Consider the following 24,799-nt stretch of genomic DNA (forward strand, 5'->3'; position numbering starts at 1 on the left):
CTGATGTCGGGCCCATTGGCGTAAACATGCGGAGGTCTGTGAGGTCTCCCCCTAATGGAATTTGGCTGAACTGCAGTGCCGGGCATTAAATCGGGTGAAGCGAAAAAGCGCGACCCACGCGACTCGCTGAAGTGCCAGCTGCCCGACGCATCTCCGCCTGACTCGGTGGCTCCCCTGGGACGTGTGGACATCGTCGTCCCACCCCCCAAAAATATCAGGGGTCAGGCGCGCAGTGACCTGCAATCTGCGTCCGGACGCCCTTTAATAAATTGAACGTGACTACAAGGTGCTCTAACGGCATGTTAGGGATAGGGTAAAGGTTTCGTAAGACTTGAAACACCAAGGATTTAGTCAAAACCAACAAGCCACGCCCATGGATCTGACTCGAAACACCAAGGATTTAGTGAGAACCCTACTTTTGACCCCATTGATCTACAAAAATTGTACTTAGTACACGTGACTACGCTCGTCACGCTCATCGCATTCCATTCGTTACATTATGACTCCTCCCATTACAGTAACTGCCATTTTGAAAAGTACAGTATGGCATTTATTCGCTACTCCTCCTTCAAATGTGGTTCAACTGTCATACAATTTGGCTCACGTGATCTTTGGACTGAGCCGTACAGAAGTGATGCTCCGCCATTGTTCAAAAGTTACGACTTCATAAAGTTGATGACACTGACGTAAAATTGGATCTAAGCCTATAGGCTTGTTCGACTTGATGCGGCGCCGCAAGATCCGACAGGCGGATGACATCAAAGTACCGCGAGAGCGTTTTTCGAATCGCTCTCGCGGTACTTTGATGTCATCAGCCTTTCGGATCTTCGGTGCCGCATCAAGTCGAACAAGCCTTATATCTCGGCCATTTTTCTATCTAACGATACGAAACTGGCTACGTGTGATCCGCACCTCGGATTGGGGGACCGTGCCAAATCCGGTTACAGCGCCACCTGTTGGTCGCGAGATTTGGAAAATGGCTATTTTTGCCTATAACTTTTGAAATGTTTGTCATAAAATCGTGATCTCGGTGTCTACGGATTCCTCGAGTCGTGCCGGATCGAGTGAGTACAATTATGTCACGATTGGATGATTGGCCCGTCCGCCATTTTGAAATTTGTCACAAATCGCGATATCTTTTGAACAGTGTGACGTATCACCACCTAATTTGGTAAGTACTATTGAATTAGTGTCCCGAACGTGCCTGTGAAGCTTAAAGACAGCGTCACCTAGCTTTTGTAACATATATCGCATTTTATAAAATCCCTTATTACTCTTCAACGCTTTGTCAAGAAGTGATTTCCTGACACTCGTTATGTTCACTGGTTTATGCAGATTCCGTCGATGTCTCATTTATCGTTTTCTAACGTTCGGTTCAGAAGTTATTGTAGTACATGTGAAAAATAGTTTTTTCACTACTCCTTCTACACATTTTATTAAATTGTTATGAAAATTCGTCCAGGTAATCTTTGGACGACTCGCACAGAAATTACGCTACAAATTTTGTATTTTTGGGGAATTTTTTTGAGACATACCTCTTCAAATTTGACTGAACCTGTGACATTATATCTTTCTCGTATTGAACTATTCTGACTGGATGTAAATGTTTCGACAAACAAGTCAACTGTGTGGCGCAACAGGATAAACCGAATGTCTCGGGTACAAGAGGTCGTTTCGTAGCCCGAGTGGTGCATTTAAGTGATAATTTTGTTAAACTGTTATGAAAATTCGCCCAGGTAATCTTTGGACTGACTCGCACGGAAATGACGCTACAAATTTTGTATTTTTGGTGGATTTTTTTGAGACACACCTCTTCAAAGTTGACCGTGTCCGTGACGTGTTCTCTTTCTGGTATTGGGCTGTTCTGACCGAATGTATTGTGCATTACTATATTCTTGCGTTCATTGTCACTTCTGATATCTGTTTCTCTTGTATTTATGTAATTGTTGCTCTACGCTCTCGTTTCAGCATGTGAAGCACATGTAATATGTATAAGTGAGGTCTTTGATTTGATTTAATTCTCGCCTTCTCTTCCGAACCTATTTGTTTCTCATGTACATTCTATATCTGTTGGTTTTTGCTCTTGTTGCTCTGTGTTGCTCTGGCTATGTGTTACTATCACTCTAGACAGTGTTTATATATCCCGCACGGGAGCCGAGGATTGTTTCGCTAAACGGCCCTTAGTCTCAGCCTCAGACGTCACACCCACGATCCGTTGGCTGAACGTCTGATACATTTGGCACACTTTTTTGGAAACACTTCAACGAGTTCGAAGTCGTTGTCTGATTGGTTAAATTCCACAGGATTTCCGGGAGACGTGTGTCGTGTTCTTTAACGGTCCGCCGGGAAACAAAACAAAGCGGTCCGATCGAATTCAATAGCGTCTGGCTGCAGACGAGATGCACTCTCAGACACATGCGCTCTCAGCCGCACATGCGCACTCGGACACATGCACTCTCAGCCGCGCATGCGCACTCGGACACATGCACTCTCAGCCGCATGCACTCGGACACATGCACTCTCAGCCGCATGCACTCGGACACATGCACTGTCAGACAGATGCTTGTTTTAGGTACACGCATAGGCCACTTGTAAGTATTTTTTTCATTTCGTACAAGATTAAGTTGAAGTAAAAGTGTTGTTTTAAATTATCAGGTAAATGTTATTGAAAACGATCCTGATATTTAACGTTATCATATATATCTCGCAGGCACAGGCCCCTCGACGTTTTTAGAGGGAGCCCTTATGAAAATTGACCATGGTTTTACTACAGTTAAAACCAAAAAAACATGGTTACTGTAGTAAAACAATGGTTATCACAAAATAACCATGGTTTTGAAAACCATGTTTTTGTAAAAACCATAGTAAATGTTGGACTTAATGGTCAGTGCTGCATGCTCAAAAATTTGCACAGAGACGTTCTCCAAAATTAAACAGAAGTTTTATTATCAGATGTAAAAAGGGTAACAAAGCTTTGGGTTGTCAGTCGCTCTCCACACTCTCTCAAAAGCCAACAACCCAGATTATTCAAAAAACACACATATTTATTCAGTATTTGACGTCGTTCTCATCTTCTGACTCCTCCTTTTTCTCTGGGGAGTATTGCTCCTTAGCAACCAATCACCGTGAACCACGTTTATCTGACTCTTCACATTTGTGAGAAAATCTGCACGGTCACATTTCTGAGAAAATCTGCACGGTCACATTTGTGAGAAAATCTGCACGGTCACATTTGTGAGAAAATCTGGACGTCACATTTGTGAGAAAATCAAGCTGAGAGAATCTCATAAAAAGGTGAGACTTAAACACAGTACATTTATATGTTACACATTTGCATTTTCTCTCGAATTGCATTATGTATTTGTAAAACGCTTTCTGTTTGTTTCAGAGTTTAGTTTCTTTTTCAAAAAAGGTTGCGTTTGTTTGCAAAACGCTGGATTTGTTTGTTAAGTTTAGGCACAATTTTCGCTCCATACAAAACACGCACACGCACGCACACACACACACACACACACACACACACACACACACAGCTAAAGAAAGATGTGATTTCAGGTTCAGTCTCATGTTGTGTCTCTGGTGTTTGTCTAATGCTCATTTCTATTCCAACAATACATGAATAACTAACATTCACACACTTTGCTCAGGAATGAATGACTGAAGCAAGAATGACACAAGAAAAAAACGAGAGTGAAGACAGAACGAGTCTGTGATAAGATCCCAACACACTGTCATGTGAAGATAATAACTACACACACACACACACACACACACACACACACAGCACAACACTTTATTTGAACACTTTTGGTATAAACACTGAACCAATACACTTTTAAAGAAAAAATGAGGATATAAAAAAGAAAGCATTAAAAACAACAGAGGCATCAGCCAGCACTTAAGTGTATCAGACTGGAGGTCTCCACCGATCTGTTGTCACCCAACAGGTTGTGATTTCTGTGCAAAGTTTTTGGTTAGCGACATGAAGGTTGCTTCAGCTTTCTGTACAAAAGTTCTACACAGATCAACCTGTCAGCTCTTCAGTGTTTCATCTGCTGTCCTTGTGCACAAAAACCAGTCCAAAAACATACCTGAACTTTAATCTAGCACACACATGATCTGTCTTCACTGTGTTCAGACGGGTCTAGCAGTTCACTGGGATGTATCAGACACTACTGTGATCAGATCAATGAAAAGAAATGGGACACTACACACTGCCAACAGGATTATACAGCTGCCACAAAACAATCTGCACATTACAGATCCGAACATGTATTTAGCAGTAAAAACACTTCATAATAGGTCAAAAAACTAACAAATAAAAATAACTATACTGACAGTGGGATCCAAATATCTGAGTTTACTTTACAGTCATTCAAAATTTATAACAAATTTTCATTAAAAATGAAAATGAAACGTTAAACTAAATATTTCACAGAAATGTGTTCCTGTAGCTCAATTGGTGGGATGATAGCAATGCAAAGATTGCAGGTTCGATCCCCAGGGTACTGATAAAACTTGTACAAAACCAAAATGCACCAGTGAGTGAGTCATCCGATCCAAATAGAAATAATGTCCATCTTAGCCTACATGGCAAAAAACGACATTCTTACTAAACATTTTTCTCTTGTTTTCTAGTACGAATATCTAAACATTCTCTAATCAAGATAAACTTTTTGGACAAGAAAAGTGATTCAAGATCAATTTTGTCTTGTTTTATGAAAGAAAATATTAGAAATAAGGAAGTTTATAAAAATGAAGTAAGTTTATGGTAAAAAACAAGTCAAAATCTGTCAATGGGGTGAGAAAAATAAACTTTTTTTTCAAGTACCTAGTTAAAGTTTATTTTTCTTACCCCATTGACAGGTTTTTTACCATAAACTTACTTACTTTTATTATTTCTCATAAAACAACCCTCTAAAAATTCTGGATGATTTTCAACCCAGCATTGGGTCAAAAGGGATGACCCCAACCATTGGGTTAAATTTAGCCAAATGGTTTATATTTGACCCTACAATGGGTTAAAATGAGCCAGCATAGGTTAATTTACAACCCAGTGGGTTGGGTTCATCCATTTTTGATCCAATGCTGGATTGAAAATAACCCAGCATTTTTTAGAGTGAAGACTAAATGTCTCAGGTCACTTCTCTTGTCAAGTTCTTATTGATTAAGGAAGTTTTAGATATTTTGATATCTTTAGATATCTATTGAACACCACTGTGTATCTTTACAAAAAAAGTTAATAGGTAAATACGGGAACCTCTAATGACATCTAAAGACATAATGTGAATCCTTTTTTCATTTGATAATTCAATCAGAATGGAAACACAATGGACAATATGTGGTAATTCTACTGGGGTTTGATGAAAGCACATATGAATTGAGATATTTTAATACAAATATCTGATTTGTGACCTCAGCTCAACTCTTTCAATGACTGACTATTCGTAAAGTAAAGCGATATATAAGAGAAATCGTTTTCAATATCAGCCCTTAAAAAAACTCATATCGGTCAACCACTAGTGACTATGTAAAAACTGCATTCAGCTGCGGGTGACCGTTGATGCCGCCACGGTGACTGGTGTACGAGCTCTTGCGCCGAGTGCTGCTCGCTTCGGGGCACGAGTCTGCACGTGCCACTGTGTAAAGACTGCTCTGCCGGTGCTGCTGGAAACGTGCCGTCTGCACCTCTAACTCAGTCTGATAGTCTGATACCTGGATGCAAGGACACCAGCGGAAGACCTGCTGGAACCCAGCACGGAACCTACAGCATATACACAATAATGCAGCAGAAAAAAACACAACAATGCAACAAAAAAGCAACGCAGCGAAAACAAACCCACTAATGCAGCAGAAACAAATGCAACAATGCTGCAAAAGCAAACGCATGAATTCAGCAGAAACAAATGAAGTGATACAGCAGAAGCAAATGCACTAATGCAACAAAAAGTTATGCATCAAAAACAAATGCACCAATATAGCAGAAACAAAACACACCGATGCAGAAGAAACAAACACAATAACACAGCATAAACAACTGCAACAATGCACCAGAAGCAAACACGGTAAATGCAAAAGAAACAAATGCTCCAACGCAACAGAAAAAGTAATGCAAAACAACAACAAACTAATGCAGTAGAAACAAATGAAGCAATGAAGCAGAAACAAGCACAGTAAGGCACAAAAACGTATGCAATAATGCAACAGACATGCATGCAATGTTGAAGATTTTATAGCCAAAATAATCCCTTATATGTATAAACTTATTCTGCCATTATGTATTTGAATTATCCTATGCGATGTAGTTTTCTATGCCTGCATGTATGGAGGATGGGAGAGGGTCTGCCGCTCACATGATTATAATCACATGTTGAAAATCGATCAGGATGCTATAGAATAGGCCTCCTGTTCCGACATGTGCTTGTGACCAAATTGGGCTGTAAGAGAATAGACCCTTTCTTCCTACTTCTACTTACTATGGTAATTCATAATAGTGGCATGTGCCTGAGAAGACGAGTATTTAAGCTCGGCTGAATGAAGAGATGTCAGTTGTTCTGCAGGCAACTCGGCTTTATGTCTTTGATTGTATCTTTGATATTAAAGTCTTCCTTTGGCAATGGAACTCACAGTTTTGAGAAACAAATACAAAGATGAAGCAGAACAAATGCAGTAATGCAGCAGAAACAAACAGAGTAATACAGCATTTTTATACACTTATACTGTTATAAAACCTTAACATTCATGCATTTGGCAGACTCTTTAACAGTTCATTGGAACGCAGAGAGTACATTCACATGTACATGTACGATCAGTAGATTTTCAGTGGGGTTCAAACCCATGACCATTGCGCTGCTAACCCCATCCTACAGCGTGGATAAACAACTTTTAGAAATGAAGAAAAAATCAAACACCTTCCTTGCTTCTCATGTGAAGATCTGTGGAAACACTGATGCTCATCAGTGCTGCTGAGTTTAATCTGACTTCACACTAACTGTTCTAACATAATCTTGAGACATTCTCATCAGATTATTTCAAGTGAAAGCAAATTCACCAGAAAACACAAAGAACTAAACAAAACATTACAGTCCCCCGATGAAATAACTAAGCTATTTATTAGACACATGCTGTGAGTGCAGATGTGTGTGTGTGTTTGTGTGTTACCTGCTGTTCAGGCAGCAGTAGATGATGGGGTTGTACATTGAGGAACTCATGGAGAGCCACAGCACAGACAGATAAATCTGCTGGATCCACTTCCATTTATTCAGCTCTTGCTTTAGACCCGTCGCGATGAAATACGCGTGATAAGGAAACCAACACACAGCGAATGTCACCACCACAATCACCATCATCTTCACAACCTTAAAACACAAACATACATATCCATTCGGCTTACATTCGGTTCCAAAGTGTCCATGTAACGCGTGGCAGAACAATGTGCCTTCACTTCATGTAATGGTTCAGTTTAATGAGTCTGAAACAAAAGCAAAACTCAGAAAAACAAACCAAAGACTGAAATTACACCTGTCAGACACAAACAAACTGCCCCAAACAAAGAGCTACACACACACACGCACACGCACACACACACACGCTCACGCACACACACACACACACACGCACGCACGCACGCGCACGCACGCACACACGCACGCACACACACACACACACACACACACACACACACACACACACACACACACACACACACGTACACACACACACACACACACAGGCTTTGGTTGACTATCTCCGTGGGGACAGTCCACAGGCGTAATGTTTTTATACTGTACAAACTGTATATTCTATCCCCTATCCCTAACCCTACCCCTAAACCTAAAGATCATAGAACACTTTTTGCATTTTTAGATTAAAAAAAATATTGTTCTGTACAATTTATTAGCTTTTGTGCTTTTGTGCCTCAATTTTGGTCCCCACAGTGACACGAGTCCCCATGTGTTGGTGTGTATTCAGGTTTAGGTCCCCACCGGGATATACAAACATGAACACACACACACACACACACACGCACACACACACAAAGTGATGTATGAACAGCTCCTGCTAACCTACACAAACCACCAACACATGAGTGATGAAGCTACTGTATATCACACAGTTTTCAACTCCTGACGCATTATTGCTGCGAGCTCTTTTGTTTATAGGTGTGGTTTTAATAAAGAGGGTTTGTTCTGCTTCACTGTGCAGCTATCAGACATGTTCCCTGAGCGAGCACCTTCCGCTTTGCCTGAAGATGATCCTGGAAATTTTCTGAGGAATGTCCTGGAATTTCACCCCCCCAAAGAGTGAGTCCGACCCTGGTATAAGTGACGGCCATCACAGCTAGAGGCAGAACATAAACCAGCGCTGCCACGATCACATGATACCTAAACACACACACGCAGGATACCTTCAGTCTCATAAATGTTTAGGAATTCACAAAACACACACACACCATAACAACAAGCAAAAGAGTGTCTCACATGAAGGAGTTGTGTGAGGGTCTCGGCCAGGCCACGTAACACAGCGTGCGGTGTGGAATCACTCGAGTGGTGGAGTAATAACACAGAGGAAACGCCAGAGTCACAGCCAGACTCCACACCAACACGATCACGCATCTGCTAGATGTTGCAGAGAGGCGGGGCTTCAGTGGGTGGATGATCGCAATGTACCTGAACAAAGAGGAAGTGACATCAGCATCAGTTGCATGATGAGGCAGGAAGTACTGAAATCACATCGACAGATTTTAGGATTTGAGTTTCTTATCTGAGAGAGACGAACATACTTTTGTGTTGTATTTCAGTTCTTATTCTTTACTCGCTTTTATATATTTCATTTATTAGATATATATTACAAACTCATGTAATTCTACCTATCCTCCAATACTTTTATTACTGTTCTTTAATCTTCCGTTGGTTCTATAGTGGTGTCCACGCTAGGGCTGTAGTCAAGTCCACCGTTGTTGAGTCCATGACAAGACCAGGACTAGTCGAGACCGAGTCAAGACCGAGTCCAGAGAGGTTGGAGTCCAAGTCAAGACCGAGTCCAATTGAGACAGTCAAGACAGAGACAGAAAAAAAATCATGACTACAAGACCACATACATAAAAGCGCAGTTCTTGAAAATCAGCGGCCACTAGCGTTGTATTATAGTTTTGCAACGAATCATTTGCCCACCCCTCCCTTTCGAATTACGACGGTGGCTGCAACAGTAAAAAAAGATGTCGTCTACTGAGACAGCGGATAGCAGTGATACAAGCAACGATGTTTCTTTGCAAAAGTAAGGCAATATATTAACGTAATTAATCATTTAACATGTATTCTATTGCGAAATCCTCACCCTAACCATTGTGGGGAGGGGGGTGCATAATCTCGCAGGGAGTGTGTTTTCGGCACGACACCGGCAACAGTTTTCGGATCACAAGAAGCATGCTCTATCAATGTTTTGTTTTGAAGGAGAAAAGAAAACGTATATCGCTGGACTCGGACGAGACCGACTAGAACATTTGGCGAGACCAATGACCAAGTCCGAGTCAAGTCCGAGTGCAAACACCAAAGAGTCCAAGACAAGTCCGAGACCATAAAAAAACGTCTCGAGACCGGACTCGAATACTACAGCACTAGTCCTCGCTATATGTTGGTATAATGATACTAATAATAATAATAATCTGTGTCTAATCAGATGAAGTCAGACTGAACATTGAAGCGATCATCACGTCATCTCCTGCCAGTTGTTGCTCCCGTTCGTCTCTGTATGAGCCTCGAAGAGTTTATTTGATATGTACTGTATATTCACCTGAATAACCCCCGAGTTTCTAGCTCTGCTTATGTGTAAAAACATGCATGTCTCGATTTCTGCTGTTGGTCATTACATACAGTTTAACATAATAATAATGTGACGAAAGACACACAATAAAAACAACAGCAAGAGGTGTGTGTGTGTGTCACCTGTCTAAGGCGATGGTGTGTGTGTGTGTGTGTGTGTGTGTGTGTGTGTGTGTGTGGGGTTGGGTTAGGGATAGGGGATAGAATATACAGTTTGTACAGTATAAAAAACATTACGCCTATGGACTGTCCCCACGGGGATAGTAAACCAGACATGTGTGTGTGTGTGCGTGCGTGCGTGCGTGCGTGCGTGCGTGTGTGTGCGCGCGTGTGTGTGCGTCACCTGTCTAAGGCGATGGCGCTCATCGAGTAGATGCTCGCAAACACCGCAGCTACCGGGTAGAAGTTTTGGAAGCGGCAATACGCATCACCAAAGTACCAGTCGCCGTGCGCCGCGTACACGAAGTTCACGAGTGCGTTGAGAGCGGCCACGGACACGTCCGACACCGCCAGATTAAGCAGAAAGTAGTTGGTGACCGTTCTCATCCGCTTGTGGGCGACAATGATCCAGATTACGATCAGGTTTCCCGTCACGGCCACGAGCAAAACCAACGCGTACGCTAGCGACCAGAGCGCCACGCGCCACGGAGGCTGCGCGAACCTGTTGGTGAAGTTTGAGACATTACCTGATGAGGACATCACTGTCTGTCTGTCGGTCTGTCTGTCTGTCTGTGTGTGTGTCTGTCTGCACACCGGAGCAGCTGCATGTGAAGTGCTTTCACTGTGGCTAAATAAGTGTCACCCATCTACCCCCCCAACTAATACCAGACAGAGTAAATAAATCACGTGAAGAAGAGTACGATTGTGTGTACGATTAAGTAACGACTGACCTTGGATATAGGACAGATTTATACATATATGGATGAAAAAATGTAAAAGCTAATAATATCAACATTTATTATTTAAAAACGTTATATTTATGTTGAATGGTATAGTTCAGCTCAAAATGAACATCATTTTTCCCCCTCATGTGTTTGTAAATCTGCATGTGAGTATTTCTTCAGTGGAACGATATTTTGAGAAATGTCTCTGTGGTTTTGTGGAAATCAATGGGGTGTGGTTTGATTATCCACATTCTTCAAAATATCTTCTTTTGTGTTCTGAAGAAGAAACTCGTACAGGTTTAAAATGACATGAGGATGAATAAATGAAATAATTTTAAATTTTTGGGTGAACTTTACCTTTTTTATAGTAGGGTTATGATCTGTTTATCACGTCTAACACGTATGGAATATTATCATTATTATCATTTCATTTAGGTAAACGTCTCTCCTTTATCCTAAATATCCTAAATGTGTGCTCTCACTGAGCGTGTGTGTGTGTGCGCGTTCTTCTCTGTGTACGTACGTGTGTGCGTGCGCATCTGTGTGTGTGTGTTGTGTGTGTGTGTGTGTGTGTCTGTGTGTGTTGGTGTGTGTGCGTGTTGTGTGTGTGGGTGTGTCTGTCTTCTGTGTTTTCAACCTTTTCTTGTTTTTGCAGGTACAACTTTGATTGTTTTGCTTGTAGTCAATGTGTCTCATGTACAGCTGCTTTGTAACAATGAAAATTGTAAAAGCGCTATATAAATATAGTTGAGTTGAGTAAACGTGTTTGAAATATAAAATATTGTCTCCACTCGGGTTTAGTTCTCAGTTATGATTTCTGTACTTTTCACTCCGTCTTCCATTGAAAGAACAAAGGCACGGTGTCTCCCCCTTTTGACGAACAGAGGTAAGAAAGAAAGAACGATTGTGATGGATAAAAATCTTTAATGTGCATTTATGCAGAAATGACAAACTGTATTTACGTTGCATTAAAAACATAATACATCAGGTTCAGATTTACTGCTTTATGTGCACAAAATCTGTAGAAAAATATTCTTTAAAAAATAAACAAGGAATGTTGCACTAAAATGTAGAAGCAACACACACGCACATGTACGCGCACACACACATTTTATGTAAAAAAACAATAACACAATTAAACACACAAGTGTCAAAAGCACAAAATCCAGCTGAGATTCACATTAGCAACACAATCTGAAAGGAACGGTTTTTCAGCTGTGTCTTGCTATTACAGCAGGTTGAAAACATACTTTAGATCCTTAGGAGGTTTTGTTCTGTCAGTGTAGACTGCAAATGTGATGTAGTGTGAATGTGAAATGCTCACAAACTTGCTATTGTTACTGCTGTTGCGTTACAATGCTGCAGTTGCAGGATCTTTGAAACAGCTCTAATACATACGCACACGCGTGCGCGCAGCTGAATCAATGAGTTCAACAACAGCGTAATAGACGGAAGCAAACCGCTACAGTAACAGTGTGTAACCGCACGCTCACAACACACATCAGCATTAAACGCCCTAATTCAAGTGCTCTTCATTTCTTTTGTTCACAGAGACATTTCTCCTTGCCGACGTGCTTATGTGTGTGTGTGTGTTTGTGCTTGGTCTACAGCAGGTGAAATGTACGCAGGTAAATCTGTCTCTCAATCCACTCGGTGAAATGAGTGATGTTGGCGTAGACGCCGGGGCCCAGGACCTTAGAGAAACACACAGAGCCCCAGGAGGTCAAACCGTAGAGAGACCAGCGTCCATCGTCTTCCTCACAGACCAACGGTCCTCCACTGTCACCCTGGACACAAACACACACACAGTTTGAGCACACACACACTCTCATACGGCACAAGGTCACTGTGAGGACACCACACGCTCACCATGCACGAGTCGATGGTTCCCGCCTCGTATCCGGCACACAGCATCCGTGATGTGATGGTCTTCATGTCAAAGTAAGACTGACACTGTGAGACGGAGATGATGCGCACCTCACCCTCTTGCAGCTTAAAGGGCACTGAAACACAGAAAACAAAGACATGTTACCGAGTTACCTGTAGGCATCCGTAAGCATTTTATCCATCCGTGAACAAAACCTCTTCTCACTATTACAAAAACGAACCATGGTTTTACTATAGAAACAATGGTTTAACATGACATTTCTTTATTAATCTAGCAGACACTTCTATTTGAGAAGGCATTAAACATTTCATCAATGAGCAATAATAAAAGACGTGTTGTTATGTTTTTAAAGCTGTACAGTATGCGGCCACACTCACTTCTGTTCCCCACGTGACCCCATCCCGTTATGTGGCAGTATTTGTCGGGTTTGGGCAGCTGACCGCGGTCGGGAAGACAGATGGGTCGCACGTAACTGGTCACTTCCACCTCGGACTCCAGCTCCAACACGCTGATGTCATAGTCCACGACCGCCCGGTTGTATCTCGAGTGAACGATGACGCTTTTCACTTGTCGTGTTTGCATGTATGGAGAAGGGTGATCCAGATTATTAATCCCAAGAACAACTTTCCACACGTCTGCACTCTCCCGTCTGCACACACATCATAACACGTGACATTAAATGTGCCGTCCAACCTCACTTCACTCTTCTGCTCATACGTATTTGTGTTCCTCACCCTTCAAAGCAGTGCGCTACAGTTAGGGCCCATTTACGACCAATGAGCACACAGCCACAGATGTGGCCGCTGGGATCACTCTGAAGAGAGCACTGCCATGGCCAACGTCCTGGGCGACTCGTACGCCCTCCCAGAATCCTCTTCACCATTCGAGCTGCAGGGCGACGCCCACAGTCTGAAGTGATAGAGAAATAAAGACAAATGGAGAAAGAAAGAGACAGAGCCTCTTCTGTGTGTCACACATTCTTACCGTCTTTAGGGCACTGCAGCGAGACGCTCGTGTGTGATGGACAACTCTGCCTGAACATGATGAAGATGATGTTTAGCAGCATAAACTAACCAAACACAGACACACACACACACACACACACACACACACAAACCCTCTCTTTTCTAGTAGGCCCTGAAGAGGAGACGTTTCATGTTGACTCCAGTCTGGGTGGACGTGCAGCCAGCGTCTGCGTATCACAGAGAAAGACTCGGCCTCAACTGCCTGTGTGGAGAGAGAGGAACTGCACACACACGCACACACACACACACACACACACACACACGCACGCACACACACACACAGTAATTCCTTTAGTTAAGTATTGTTTGTGTTGAGAGGAATGTATGAAGGTATTTCAGTAGCAAAACTTGAGAGCATGTAAATTTTAATTTATGAACTTGTAAAGTAAGTATTTGTACCGGTACACTAAAATGTACACTCACAGCCCCAATGTGAAAACTTGTCAAATAAAAAACTGAAGTTGAATGTTGAGATTTGCACTCGTGGACAAAACTCACAAATCTGTCTTCTGAATTTGAAGTTGCAGGAAAATAGTCACAAACGTGTAAACTGGCATTTACAACATACATTGGCAGATACAAATGCATAGCACATATTTACACGTTTTCCTAGATTCAGATTTGAATTGCAACCACAAACAGGCATCCACAACCTCTCAAATCTGTCACTGCAGTTTCAAATCTTCCCGCCTTGACTTTTGCTACTACTGTCGCGATGAACCCGTTGCAAAACTAACTTGTGCACTTGAAAGCTCAGAGGCGAGAGAAAGAACGGCATTTGATGACATCATGTGGCTGAGCCACACCGCCCCCTAATGGCGGGAAAAATCACAATGAAAGGATCTAGCAAATAATAGTTTAAATAATTTTAAATAAAACAGTTTTCAACTAAAGCGAAACCATCAGACTTATGTATACTATCATGTATAATTATTCCATGACTTATACAATCTTGTATAGATATCATTTGTAATGTATTTTAATGATATCATTCTGTATACTATCGATAATACGTTGTGTACTATGGTTTGTTTAAAAATATAATGACAGGCTGACTACATTTTCCGTTATGTATACTATAATGTTCATTGATATACTATATAAAAATGTACATTTACACAGTTCAACATTATGATTCTATAGCCTAACCCTTGAGAATTATTATTGCTTTAGTTATAATGTTACCAATATTATATTAATATTTAAAAAAACACGTTGCTGGTAGTATAATATAAATGTCAATTAAATTCAGTGAGCAATGTATTATTGACCATTATTGCACTTTTAAGCTATTTCTACTTTTTTATATATTTTGTTATTTTCAATATGTAAAGACATTGAAAATGAACAGAAATTGTATGCAGGACTATGCAATGCTACCATATACAGTATTGGGGTTAGGGTTTACCTGGAAGTTTCTTTTCTCATAGAAGGTTTGGATTTTTAACAGATGATCTTAAACATATTTAATCAATATTTAGTGTACAATTATTTTCTCATGTGATAATTACTAGCCGCAGGATAACTCTCAACTCAACTCAACTTTATTTATATAGCGCTTTTACAATTTTCATTGTTACAAAGCAGCTGCACATGAGACACATTGACTACAAGCAAAACAATCAAAGTTGTACCTGCAAAAACAAGAAAAGGTTGAAAACACAGAAGACAGACACACCCACACACAAAACACTCCACACACACAACACGCACCAACACACACAGACACAGAGACACACACACACACGGATGCGCACGCACACACACACACACACAACACACACACACACGTACGTACACAGACAAGTACGCACACACACACACGCTCAGTGAGAGCACACATTTAGGATAAAGGAGAGAGAAGCACAGGTCAAATATAACAGATAATAAATTCCTATATGCAATATTAATTAAGTAAAACTTTAAGATTCTAAAGCAGCCCCCCCGGTCAGGCAGATAGTGCAAAAACAGTATGCAAACGGTGGCGAGGAACCCAAAACTCTAATCGAGAAAAAAAACCTCAGGAGAACCCAGGCCCAACCAGGGGATTCCAGTTCCCCTCTGGCAAAAGCTGCTGCCTCTGCACAAGCTCCAGAGAACTTGCACAACAAGGCTAAATAAAATAAATAAACTTAATAATAAAATAAATTATAGTTTAAGATTATCATTAATAATCTAATAGCATTTGAAGTTTTGTGGTGAAGACATGTCAAGAGACCGCGTCCTTCTTTATCCAGCTCTATCATCTCAGCTCTTGTCAGGTCCCCACTTCCCATTCTCCGCTCTACCATCAGGTCAGGCCATGAACTGCATCCTGCTCGCTGTGGTAACCTTGGAACAATGAGACAAGACTGGCTGAGAGTAGAGTACTGTTCTGTACTCTTTGATGCAACAAGTACATCAGTTGTGTTTTTGGTTCCGGTTGATCTAACTAATGCAGCCTAAACCCTCTGAAGATTTATATTATGGAAGAGTAGTGTATGCAAGATTAAAAAGATGCGTCTTTAGTCTAGATTTAAACTGACAGAGTGTGTCTGCCTCCCGGACAGTGCAGGGAAGACTATTCCAAAGTTTAGGCGCTAGATAGGAAAAGGATCTACCACCTGCACTTGATTTTGAAATTCTAGGTATTACCAACTGACAGGACGCCTGAGAGCGTAATGCACGTGAAGGACTGTAATACAAAAGGAGTTCATTCAAGTACTGAGGAGCTAAACCATGTAAGGCTTTATAGGTAATAAGCAAGATTTTAAAGTTAACGCGATGCTTTATAGGTAACCAGTGCAAGGTTGACAGAACCGGGCTAATATGTTCATACTTTTTTGTACGTGTAAGAACTCGAGCTGCCGCGTTTTGGACCAATTGGAGTTTTTGTAATAAGCCTGCAGGGCAACCACCTAACAGTGCATTACAGTAATCTAGTCTTGATGTCATGAATGCATGAATTAACTTCTCTGCATCTGAGATTGACAGCATATGACGTAGTTTAGATATATTCTTAAAATGGAAAAACGCAATTTTACAGGTGTTGGCGACGTGGCTCTCAAATGACAGATTACTATCGAATAGAACGCCAAGATTCTTTGCTGACGACGAGGGTTTTATGGAACATCCGTCAATAGTTAAACAGTATTCTTGGTTGTTACTTATAGCAGTTTTCGGTCCAATAAGTAACACTTCCGTTTTGTCCGAGTTCAGTAATAAAAAGTTGTTACTCATCCAGTTTTTTATATCGACTATGCATTCCATTATTCGATGGAACTGCTGTGTTTCATGAGGCTTCGAGGAGATATAAAGTTGAGTATCATCAGCATAACAGTGAAAGCTAACTCCGTGTCGCTTTATTATATCTCCTAGAGGTAGCATGTATAATGCGAAGAGCAGAGGCCCTAAGACTGAGCCCTGTGGTACACCGTACTGGACTTGCGATTTGCGTGACACCTCATTGTTTATTGCTACAAATTGAAAACGGTCGGATAAATAAGATTTAAACCATTTCAAAGCTATTCCCTTAATGCCGACATAATTTTCGAGTCTATGTAGGAGTGTGCTGTGGTCAATGGTATCGAATGCAGCACTAAGGTCTAGCAGCACCAATAACGAGATACAACCTCGGTCAGACGCCAATAGCAGATCATTTGTAACTCTGATCAAAGCAGTCTCTGTACTGTGACATGCTCTAAATCCAGACTGGAATTCTTCATTGATGTCATTCCTTTGGAGGAAGGAGCATAATTGAGTTGAAACTACTTTTTCCAGAACTTTAGATATGAAAGGTAGATTCGATATAGGCCTGTAGTTCCTTAGTTCTCTAGGGTCGAGTTGGGGTTTTTTGACAAGGGGCCTTATAACAGCCACCTTATATGCTTTAGGCACATGTCCTAATGTCAGAGATGAGTTAATAATACCAAGAAGAGGATCTATAATTTCTGGGAGCATCTCTTTCAGTAGATTTGTAGGTATAGGGTCTAGTATGCATGTTGTTGATTTAGATGATCTAATAATTTTAGACAGCTCATCTTGATCTACGGTATAAAATAATTGCATTTTCTCCTTAAGGGCGCTGTAGTTAGTTTGTTCAGCGGGTTTCACTTCTGATTGCATTGTTATAATTTTTTCTCTAATATCTTGGATTTTATATGTGAAGTAGTTCATAAATTCATCACTGCTATGCTGATATACAGGATCAGAAGTCACTGACGATTTATTTTTTGTTAATTTAGCCACCGTGTTAAATAAAAACCTAGGGTTGTGCTGGTTTTCTTCTATTAGTGATGAAAAGTAGGCGGATCTAGAAGTTATTAGGGCTTTCCTGTATTTTCGAATACTATCCTTCCATGCTGTACGAAATACCTCTAATTTAGTTTTCTTAAAGTTGCGCTCCATTTTTCGGGCCGCTTTCTTTAGAGCCTGAGTGTGTTCATTATACCACGGTGTGGGGCTGCCATTTTTAATCTTCTTTAAACGTAGTGGAGCAACTTTGTCTAGCGTTACCGAGAAGGTGGAATTAAAATTTTCAGTGGTAATGTCAAGATCTTCAACGTTATTTCTCATGATTTGAGACAATTCGGGCAGATTATCGAGAAACGCATCTTTGGTAGTTGAAGTTATTGTTCTACCATATTTGTAACAATGAGTTTTATTTGCAGCCGTAGGCCAGTGAAGCAAACATAATACCAGATAATGATCCGAAATGTCTTCACTCTGCTGAAGGATTTTAACGTCGTCCACATTTATACCGTAAGACAGTATTAAATCTAAAGTATGATTACGAAGGTGAGTGGGTCCTGATAATGCATCCAGTCGGTTGTTATCGCAGAATAAACCCCTTCAGTGTTATACAAGAACTGATTCTGATCATTCTGATATAGGAGCCTTACACAATGACAGGCTGATTGTACATTTTCTGTTTTTAATTTTGATCATTATCAGCGAACTCGCTTCAGCTAAATTAGGTTGTTAATTAGGTTGCTAATTTATACATCACCCTTATCAGATTCAAGATTTTTATTTTCATACAGTACACTGTAAAAAATTCCTGTTAATTTACATGGAAATTTAACAGCAAAATGCTGTTTTCATTTAATAGCAGTATGTTACTGTTTTATACAGTGTATTGTGGGAAGACTTGTTAACTTCAGGTTAGTGGTCGAACAACCACAGTATGTCACTGTTATTTAACAGCATTATACCATATTTTCCTATCTGCGCCATTTTGGATTATCAGCGTGAGGTACGTCTGCACCTTTATCTATGGTTGTAATATCTTTAAATTAAATGTTAGATCTTAAATATCCAGTGAAGTTTTTATTATTTAATAACATTTCCTGTTTTAATCAGGCAAAGTATTTCTGAAAACAACGCTAAGATATTCTGGTTAGCGGAAAACTTCTGAAACAGTGACTGGGTAGTGTTAGCTAACAGGAGATTCAAATGCTTGTGACTAAAAGGTAAGAATTACCCCAAATTTAATCCAACCTGTACGTTTTACTAATATCTGTGTAAGAGATGAATCGGGAACGATCTAAATCAATTATTGTTTTTGTGTAGTTACACTTTTAATGTGTGCTTTCTGTCCATGTAGGTGAGAAATATTTTATATTGTCTGCATATTCGCCTGATTTTTCGTGTTATCTTAAAATCCATTTAATGTAGTATGTTACCCACTGATTTATTATAGATCAGTGATGCTATCAAGTATGTCTAAAAATACCGCTAAGTTATAAAGATTTGGTCAAGCTGTTGTAATACATGCTGGTAAGCTTTCCGTGTGCATGCATTGATGGTAAGATACATTAAAAAGTTAGTTTATTCAATATTTATGTTTTGGTAACTGGGAAGGCCTATATAAGTAAAATCCCTAATTATTGTCTGATTACTGTGCATGTGTCAATTTCAAAACCACTGCTGGCTTGATTGCCACCTATGTGACCAAAATATATATTTCTTTCCAAGGAGGAAGTCTAATGGCTCACTTTGCAGAGAAGCAAGAAAAAATTATTCTTCAAAAAAAATGTAAGTTTTTCTTTAAATTAATTGTGGTTGTTAGTTCTTATATGAACAAATGTGTAGGAATGCTTCAATCAAATATGACATATTTATTACTCATATGATTCGTATGACCATAGTTCTAATTCTAATTTTTATTTTAATGGAGAAATTATGTCTGTTTGTTTCGTCAACACAAGCAGGGTACCCTAAAACTCTGAAAAGGACACAAGGGAAACCATTATCTTAAGACTCCTAAGACTGTGGTCCAAAAGCAGTCTGATTCCATTTAGAGAGGTGGCCAAAATTATAAGAACACTAGTTTTTTTACCAGCTAAAAAATGGTTTTAAGTCAGTTATTTCTATATTTCGCTGTAGTCTGTCAGTAGGAAATATCAGTTTACTAAAATTATTCATTTTGCCATTAATTGTAATAATCCAGTGAGATTTTTGTTTGCACAAGGAGTCTGACAACAGCCAGTGCTCCACATAGAGATCTGATCTCATCCTCATCCTCATCCTCATCTTCATCATCATCCAGTCTGTCTGAAATGACATGAAGTACCAGAACAAACTGAGACAAAGTAAATCCAGAAGACCTGTGGCAACGTCTCCAATATGCTTCAAGAAACCTACCTTTTAACTGTTGTTTAACCGGCTTGTATGTTGTAAACCATGCTTTCATTTGTTTGTTAAAGTGAGAGTTCACCCAAAAATGAAAATTCTGTCATCATTTACTCACCCTCTTGTCATTGTAAAGCTGTATAACTTTCTTTTTTTCTGCAGAACACACAGGAAGACATTTTGAATAATGTTGGTAACCGGCCCCCATTCACTTGCATTGGTGTTTTGTCCATACAATAGATGTGATTGGGTATCGGCACTGTTCGGTTACCAACTTTCTTCAAAATATCTTCTTTTGTATTCTACAGAAGAAAGAAAGTCATAAAAGTTTGAAATAACCAGAGGGTGAGCTAATGATGACAGAATTATTTTTTTTTGGCGAACTATCACTTTAAACCTTTTTGTTTTTTTAATTGAATGATTTTTTTAAAACTTTTTTTTCATTTTAGGTTAGTGACATTGATTTGAAGCTACATTTGTATTTTATGTTAAGGCATTTATAATGCCTTATTGTGTCTTATTTGTTTTTGTTTAGTTGCTTTACGAAAGACATTTTTGTATTTTTATACGTCATGGGTGCTTTTTTGTTGCACCATAGTTTGTGCATTAAATATTATAATGATGGCTTGTATTTTTGCCCATTTTATGACGTAACAAACAAAGCATATAAAATATGATGTTGAATAGGAATAAAGAAAAGATGAAAAAAGAATAAGTTGGCTTCATTTGTTTTTTATCCACAAATATAAAATGTAGGGTATAATTGCATTACAATTAAAATAAGTTGACTAGTATGTAAATTAACAGCTGTGTGCTGCTAAGTAACATTAGTATGCTGTTCTTAAAACAGTATCAGGCTGCTAAATAACAGTTGTATGCTGTAGCTAATAAAACAGTATCATGCTGTTAATTCAAATAACAGTAACCCGCTGTTATTTAACAGTATAAAGCTGGCAACCACAGCTGCCAGTAGATTACCGTTTTTTACAGGATAATTTTTTACAGTGTATGTACCTGTAAAAAAGTTATTTTGCAGATGGGGTAGAAAAGCAATAAATATATAATAAAGGACAAACATAGAACAAAGATATACTGCAGTAAATATAAAAGAGAATAAAATAGAAAAGTTAATTTATAGTAAAAAAGTGGCCGTAAGTAGTATTTTTGTTAAGCAAAATGTATTTATTGATTTAGAGTTTCATCTTAAATTAAATACTGTATTAGTGATTTAAAAAACTCCTTTCATTGTTTTTTCCCGCCATTAGGGGGCGGTGTGGCTCAGCCACATGACGTCATCAAATGCCGTTCTTTCTCTCGCCTCTGAGCTTTCAAGTGCACAAGTTAGTTTTGCAACGGGTTTATCGACAGTAGTAGCAAAAGTCAAGGCGGGAAGATTTGAAACTGCAGTGACAGATTTGAGAGGTTGTAGATGCCTGTTTGTGGTTGCAATTCAAATCTGAATCTAGGAAAATATGTGCTATGCATTTGTATCTGCCAATGTATTTTGTAAATGCCAGTTTATACATTTGTGACTATTTTTCTGCAACTTCAAATTCAGAAGACAGATTTGTGAGTTGTGTCCACGAGTGCAAATCTCAACATTCAACTTCAGTTTTTTATTTGACAAGTTTTTCACATTGGGGCAGTGAGTGTACATTTTAGTGTACAGGTACAAATACTTACTTTACAAGTTCATAAATTAAAATCTACATGCTCTCAAGTTTTGCTACTGAAATATCTTCATAGGAATGGATCCAGCTGCATCATTCTGTTGTTTTTTTGCACACCTCAATACTGTTTACATTTACCGCCTGTTCACCTGTTTTGCTATATTAAAGGAGTCATATTGCACGACTAAAACGAATATTATTGTTTGTTTTAGATGTAACGTAATGTGTATACACCATTTAAAGTTTAAAAAACGTTGTATTTTCCACATACCGTGCATGTTTGTATCTCCTCTTTGCTTCGCCTCTCTGAAACGCGCTGATTTTTTACAAAGCTCATGGCTCTGAAAAGCGAGGTGTGGTATGATTGGTCGAATACTGCAAGCATTTCACGGAAATGTAACGCCTCTTACCATATTCGGAACATCAGGTTCCAAAGCAATTGTACTGACAGGCGATACAATGTCAGCGGTACTTCCCTATCAATTTGAGCACAAATCTGATCTGGAAAATGAAGATGATCAAGCCGATACATCAACTGTGCCAGCGTGACTCGAGCAGGATGTCAAAGATTGGTAAGGTTTGTAAAAAATATATTGTTAAATAGTTAAAAACTATAGCTAACTGTTTTACCTTTTATATACGACGTTATAAAGACTATAAACAAACAACCATATACATCATACAGAGTTTGTGTGAGATATTAACAAGCTTGCATTACAGCAGGGAATGGTAACACAATTAATAACGCGCTACACCTCTCGTCGCGACTCAACAAAGACAATAAACCCCATTATAAACACAACATTTGTTGCCTCTAGTTGGAACATAATTACTGATTATTACTTTTGTTGTCTTTTCGCTACGTGCTTGTCTGCATTTACGGATCACACAAAGAAACAACATGCGCTACAAACACACAACAGACTCAACTCGCGTTAGTCCGTAACAAAGTATTTTACAATGAAAATATACTTACAGGCTGCGAATCTGAAGCGCCAGACTTTCCTTGCGAAGTTTTTATGGTTGGAACGGCCCCACTTTTTAACCAAAGCTTTCGTGCATAGCCGGTCTTGATCTCTCCAAGGTTTGTGAAGCATTCGTCGGTGAAATGCGCTGCACAAACTTGAACATTCTGATTGTACTTCTCTGGAACAGTGTTATAAATAAAATGTAACCATTCCGTTTTAGTCGTCTCATCTTTTGGCAAGGCAAACAAAGACTCTTTCTTTTCACAGAGAAACACACATCGTCTCCGCGACATGGCTGCGCTGGCGACGATACAATGAAATTTACAATTACGCCCACCTTAACTACGTGTAGATTTGGGCGGTCTTAAGTCAAATCATGTTACGAAGTTACGTAGATTTGTGGGGGTGTGGTTACACGAGGCGTTTCAGGCAGGTCTGGGTTCGCATTCGCTTTTAGATAGAATGAATCTTTTGTTCCCACACTTTCATTTCTGCAATTTTACACGTCTAATACATGCATGGGCAACTTATAACACACCAAAAACACAGAAATACACGTACTTCCGCCATATGACCCCTTTAACCTATTTTGCAAACATGTGTTTTTTTTCTCAGAATGTGATAGGCACAGATTTAATCACATTTACATATTTGGCAGACGCTTTTATCCAAAGGGACTTACATTGCATTGTATGAACCCATGATCTTGGCGTTGCTAGCGCCATGTTCTAACCACTGAGCTACAGGAAAGCTGGGAACACATTGAGAACCTCGAGAAGTGGATTCCTGAACGCCTTCAGATGACAACAGAATCCATTAAGTTGGATCGGCGCACCGATCGTTGGCTCCGGTTCCGAGACCGAATCAAAGCCGTAGACCGGTGATTATGAAGTTTCACAATTTCGTGGATAAGCAGCACAGCGTATTGGAGGCGATAAATCGCCAAGGATTTGATTCTTTAATGACTTTTCAGCAACGCTGATAAAGAAACTCAAGGCGTTAGATCAAGTTAAAACACGGCTGAGGGAGAAGTTAGAATACTCTCTGCTGTACCCGGCAACACTGAGGATTATACTGGATGGTAAGGCAAAGAAGTTTAACAGCCCAGAAGAAACACTTTGGGGTAATTTGAGACAGTTAGTCATCATAATGATATATTTACAGTCTTCTCTGCAATCACAGAAGAGAATATGTCATAATAACCAGCCCAATGTTACAAACCTTCTTTTTCTCTTTGGGTTAGGTTTCTTTTTGTTTGACTGGACTAATAAGGTCTAAATCTGTTCAAAGACGGCCACATTTGAAGAGGGATAGCCTTATTCTTGGTTTCTTTATTTGTCGGACTTCAAAGTTATTTGAGGCTATAAACGACAAGGTTAGGAATAGGATTGTATTCCCCGATAGGTTAAGTAACGGATTGCCCCAAAGTTTGTTCTATACTGTTTGTTCCTTGGAAAGTGTGTTCATCTAATTACCGGTAATGTTCCTTTTATCTTTGTTCTTTCTTTTTTAAACAGCTCAGTAATTCATTTAAAACTGGATTCTGTTTGCACAGATGTATGCATTTAACAATCTGAAAATATGCACATGGAATGTCAGGGGGTTTCATAGTCCCATTAAACAGAAAAAATGAACTTCGAAAAGTTAAAATTGATATTGCATTCTTGCAAGAAACACCTAGATAATATTGAACACGCAAAGTACAGCAGGGTCACTTTGAAGTGGTGTTTTTTTCCTCCTTCTCGTCTAGAAGTAGGGGAGGGCAATATTACTGAGTAAGCATGTACCGTTTCAATTAGAAACATCCGTATGGGACAAATATGGGAGATATGTTATGCTTAAAGTTTCCATTCAGGGGCATGAACTCTCTCTGTTGAATATCTATTGCCCTCCGGTTCACCCAGAAGATATGTTTGGAATTCATGAAGCTG

General features: G+C 39.7%; 2 protein-coding genes across 7 annotated transcripts in view; both read right to left on the reverse strand.

The window, feature by feature from the left end:
- Nucleotides 1–3,779: 3,779 nt before the first annotated feature.
- LOC130545092 (neuromedin-K receptor) lies at nucleotides 3,780–11,177 on the reverse strand. The gene is made up of 5 exons (XM_057319426.1): nucleotides 10,165–11,177; nucleotides 8,481–8,669; nucleotides 8,234–8,384; nucleotides 7,162–7,358; nucleotides 3,780–5,764 (listed from the first exon to the last, which is right to left on the reverse strand). Exons 1-5 carry the CDS (start codon nucleotides 10,518–10,520, stop codon nucleotides 5,527–5,529), a joined length of 1,131 nt encoding a protein of 376 aa, XP_057175409.1. The 5' UTR covers nucleotides 10,521–11,177; the 3' UTR covers nucleotides 3,780–5,526.
- Nucleotides 11,178–11,601: 424 nt separating this feature from the next.
- The window catches only part of corin (corin, serine peptidase), a 64,209-nt gene continuing 51,011 nt past the window's right edge, over nucleotides 11,602–24,799 (reverse strand). For 3 of the 6 annotated variants that reach the window (XM_057319420.1, XM_057319422.1, XM_057319419.1), the window contains 6 exons: nucleotides 13,711–13,839; nucleotides 13,578–13,627; nucleotides 13,328–13,502; nucleotides 12,971–13,242; nucleotides 12,575–12,708; nucleotides 11,602–12,492 (listed from right to left, as the gene is read on the reverse strand). In XM_057319420.1, coding sequence (XP_057175403.1) covers nucleotides 12,310–12,492; nucleotides 12,575–12,708; nucleotides 12,971–13,242; nucleotides 13,328–13,502; nucleotides 13,578–13,627; nucleotides 13,711–13,839 — 943 coding nt within the window. In that variant the 3' untranslated portion in view covers nucleotides 11,602–12,309. The remainder of the gene's footprint in view (nucleotides 12,493–12,574; nucleotides 12,709–12,970; nucleotides 13,243–13,327; nucleotides 13,503–13,577; nucleotides 13,628–13,710; nucleotides 13,840–24,799) is intronic. The other 3 variants (XM_057319425.1, XM_057319424.1, XM_057319423.1) reach the window with 2 other exon arrangements.

This window comes from Triplophysa rosa, linkage group LG21 (assembly GCF_024868665.1).
Source record: "Triplophysa rosa linkage group LG21, Trosa_1v2, whole genome shotgun sequence".
NCBI lineage: Eukaryota > Metazoa > Chordata > Actinopteri > Cypriniformes > Nemacheilidae > Triplophysa > Triplophysa rosa.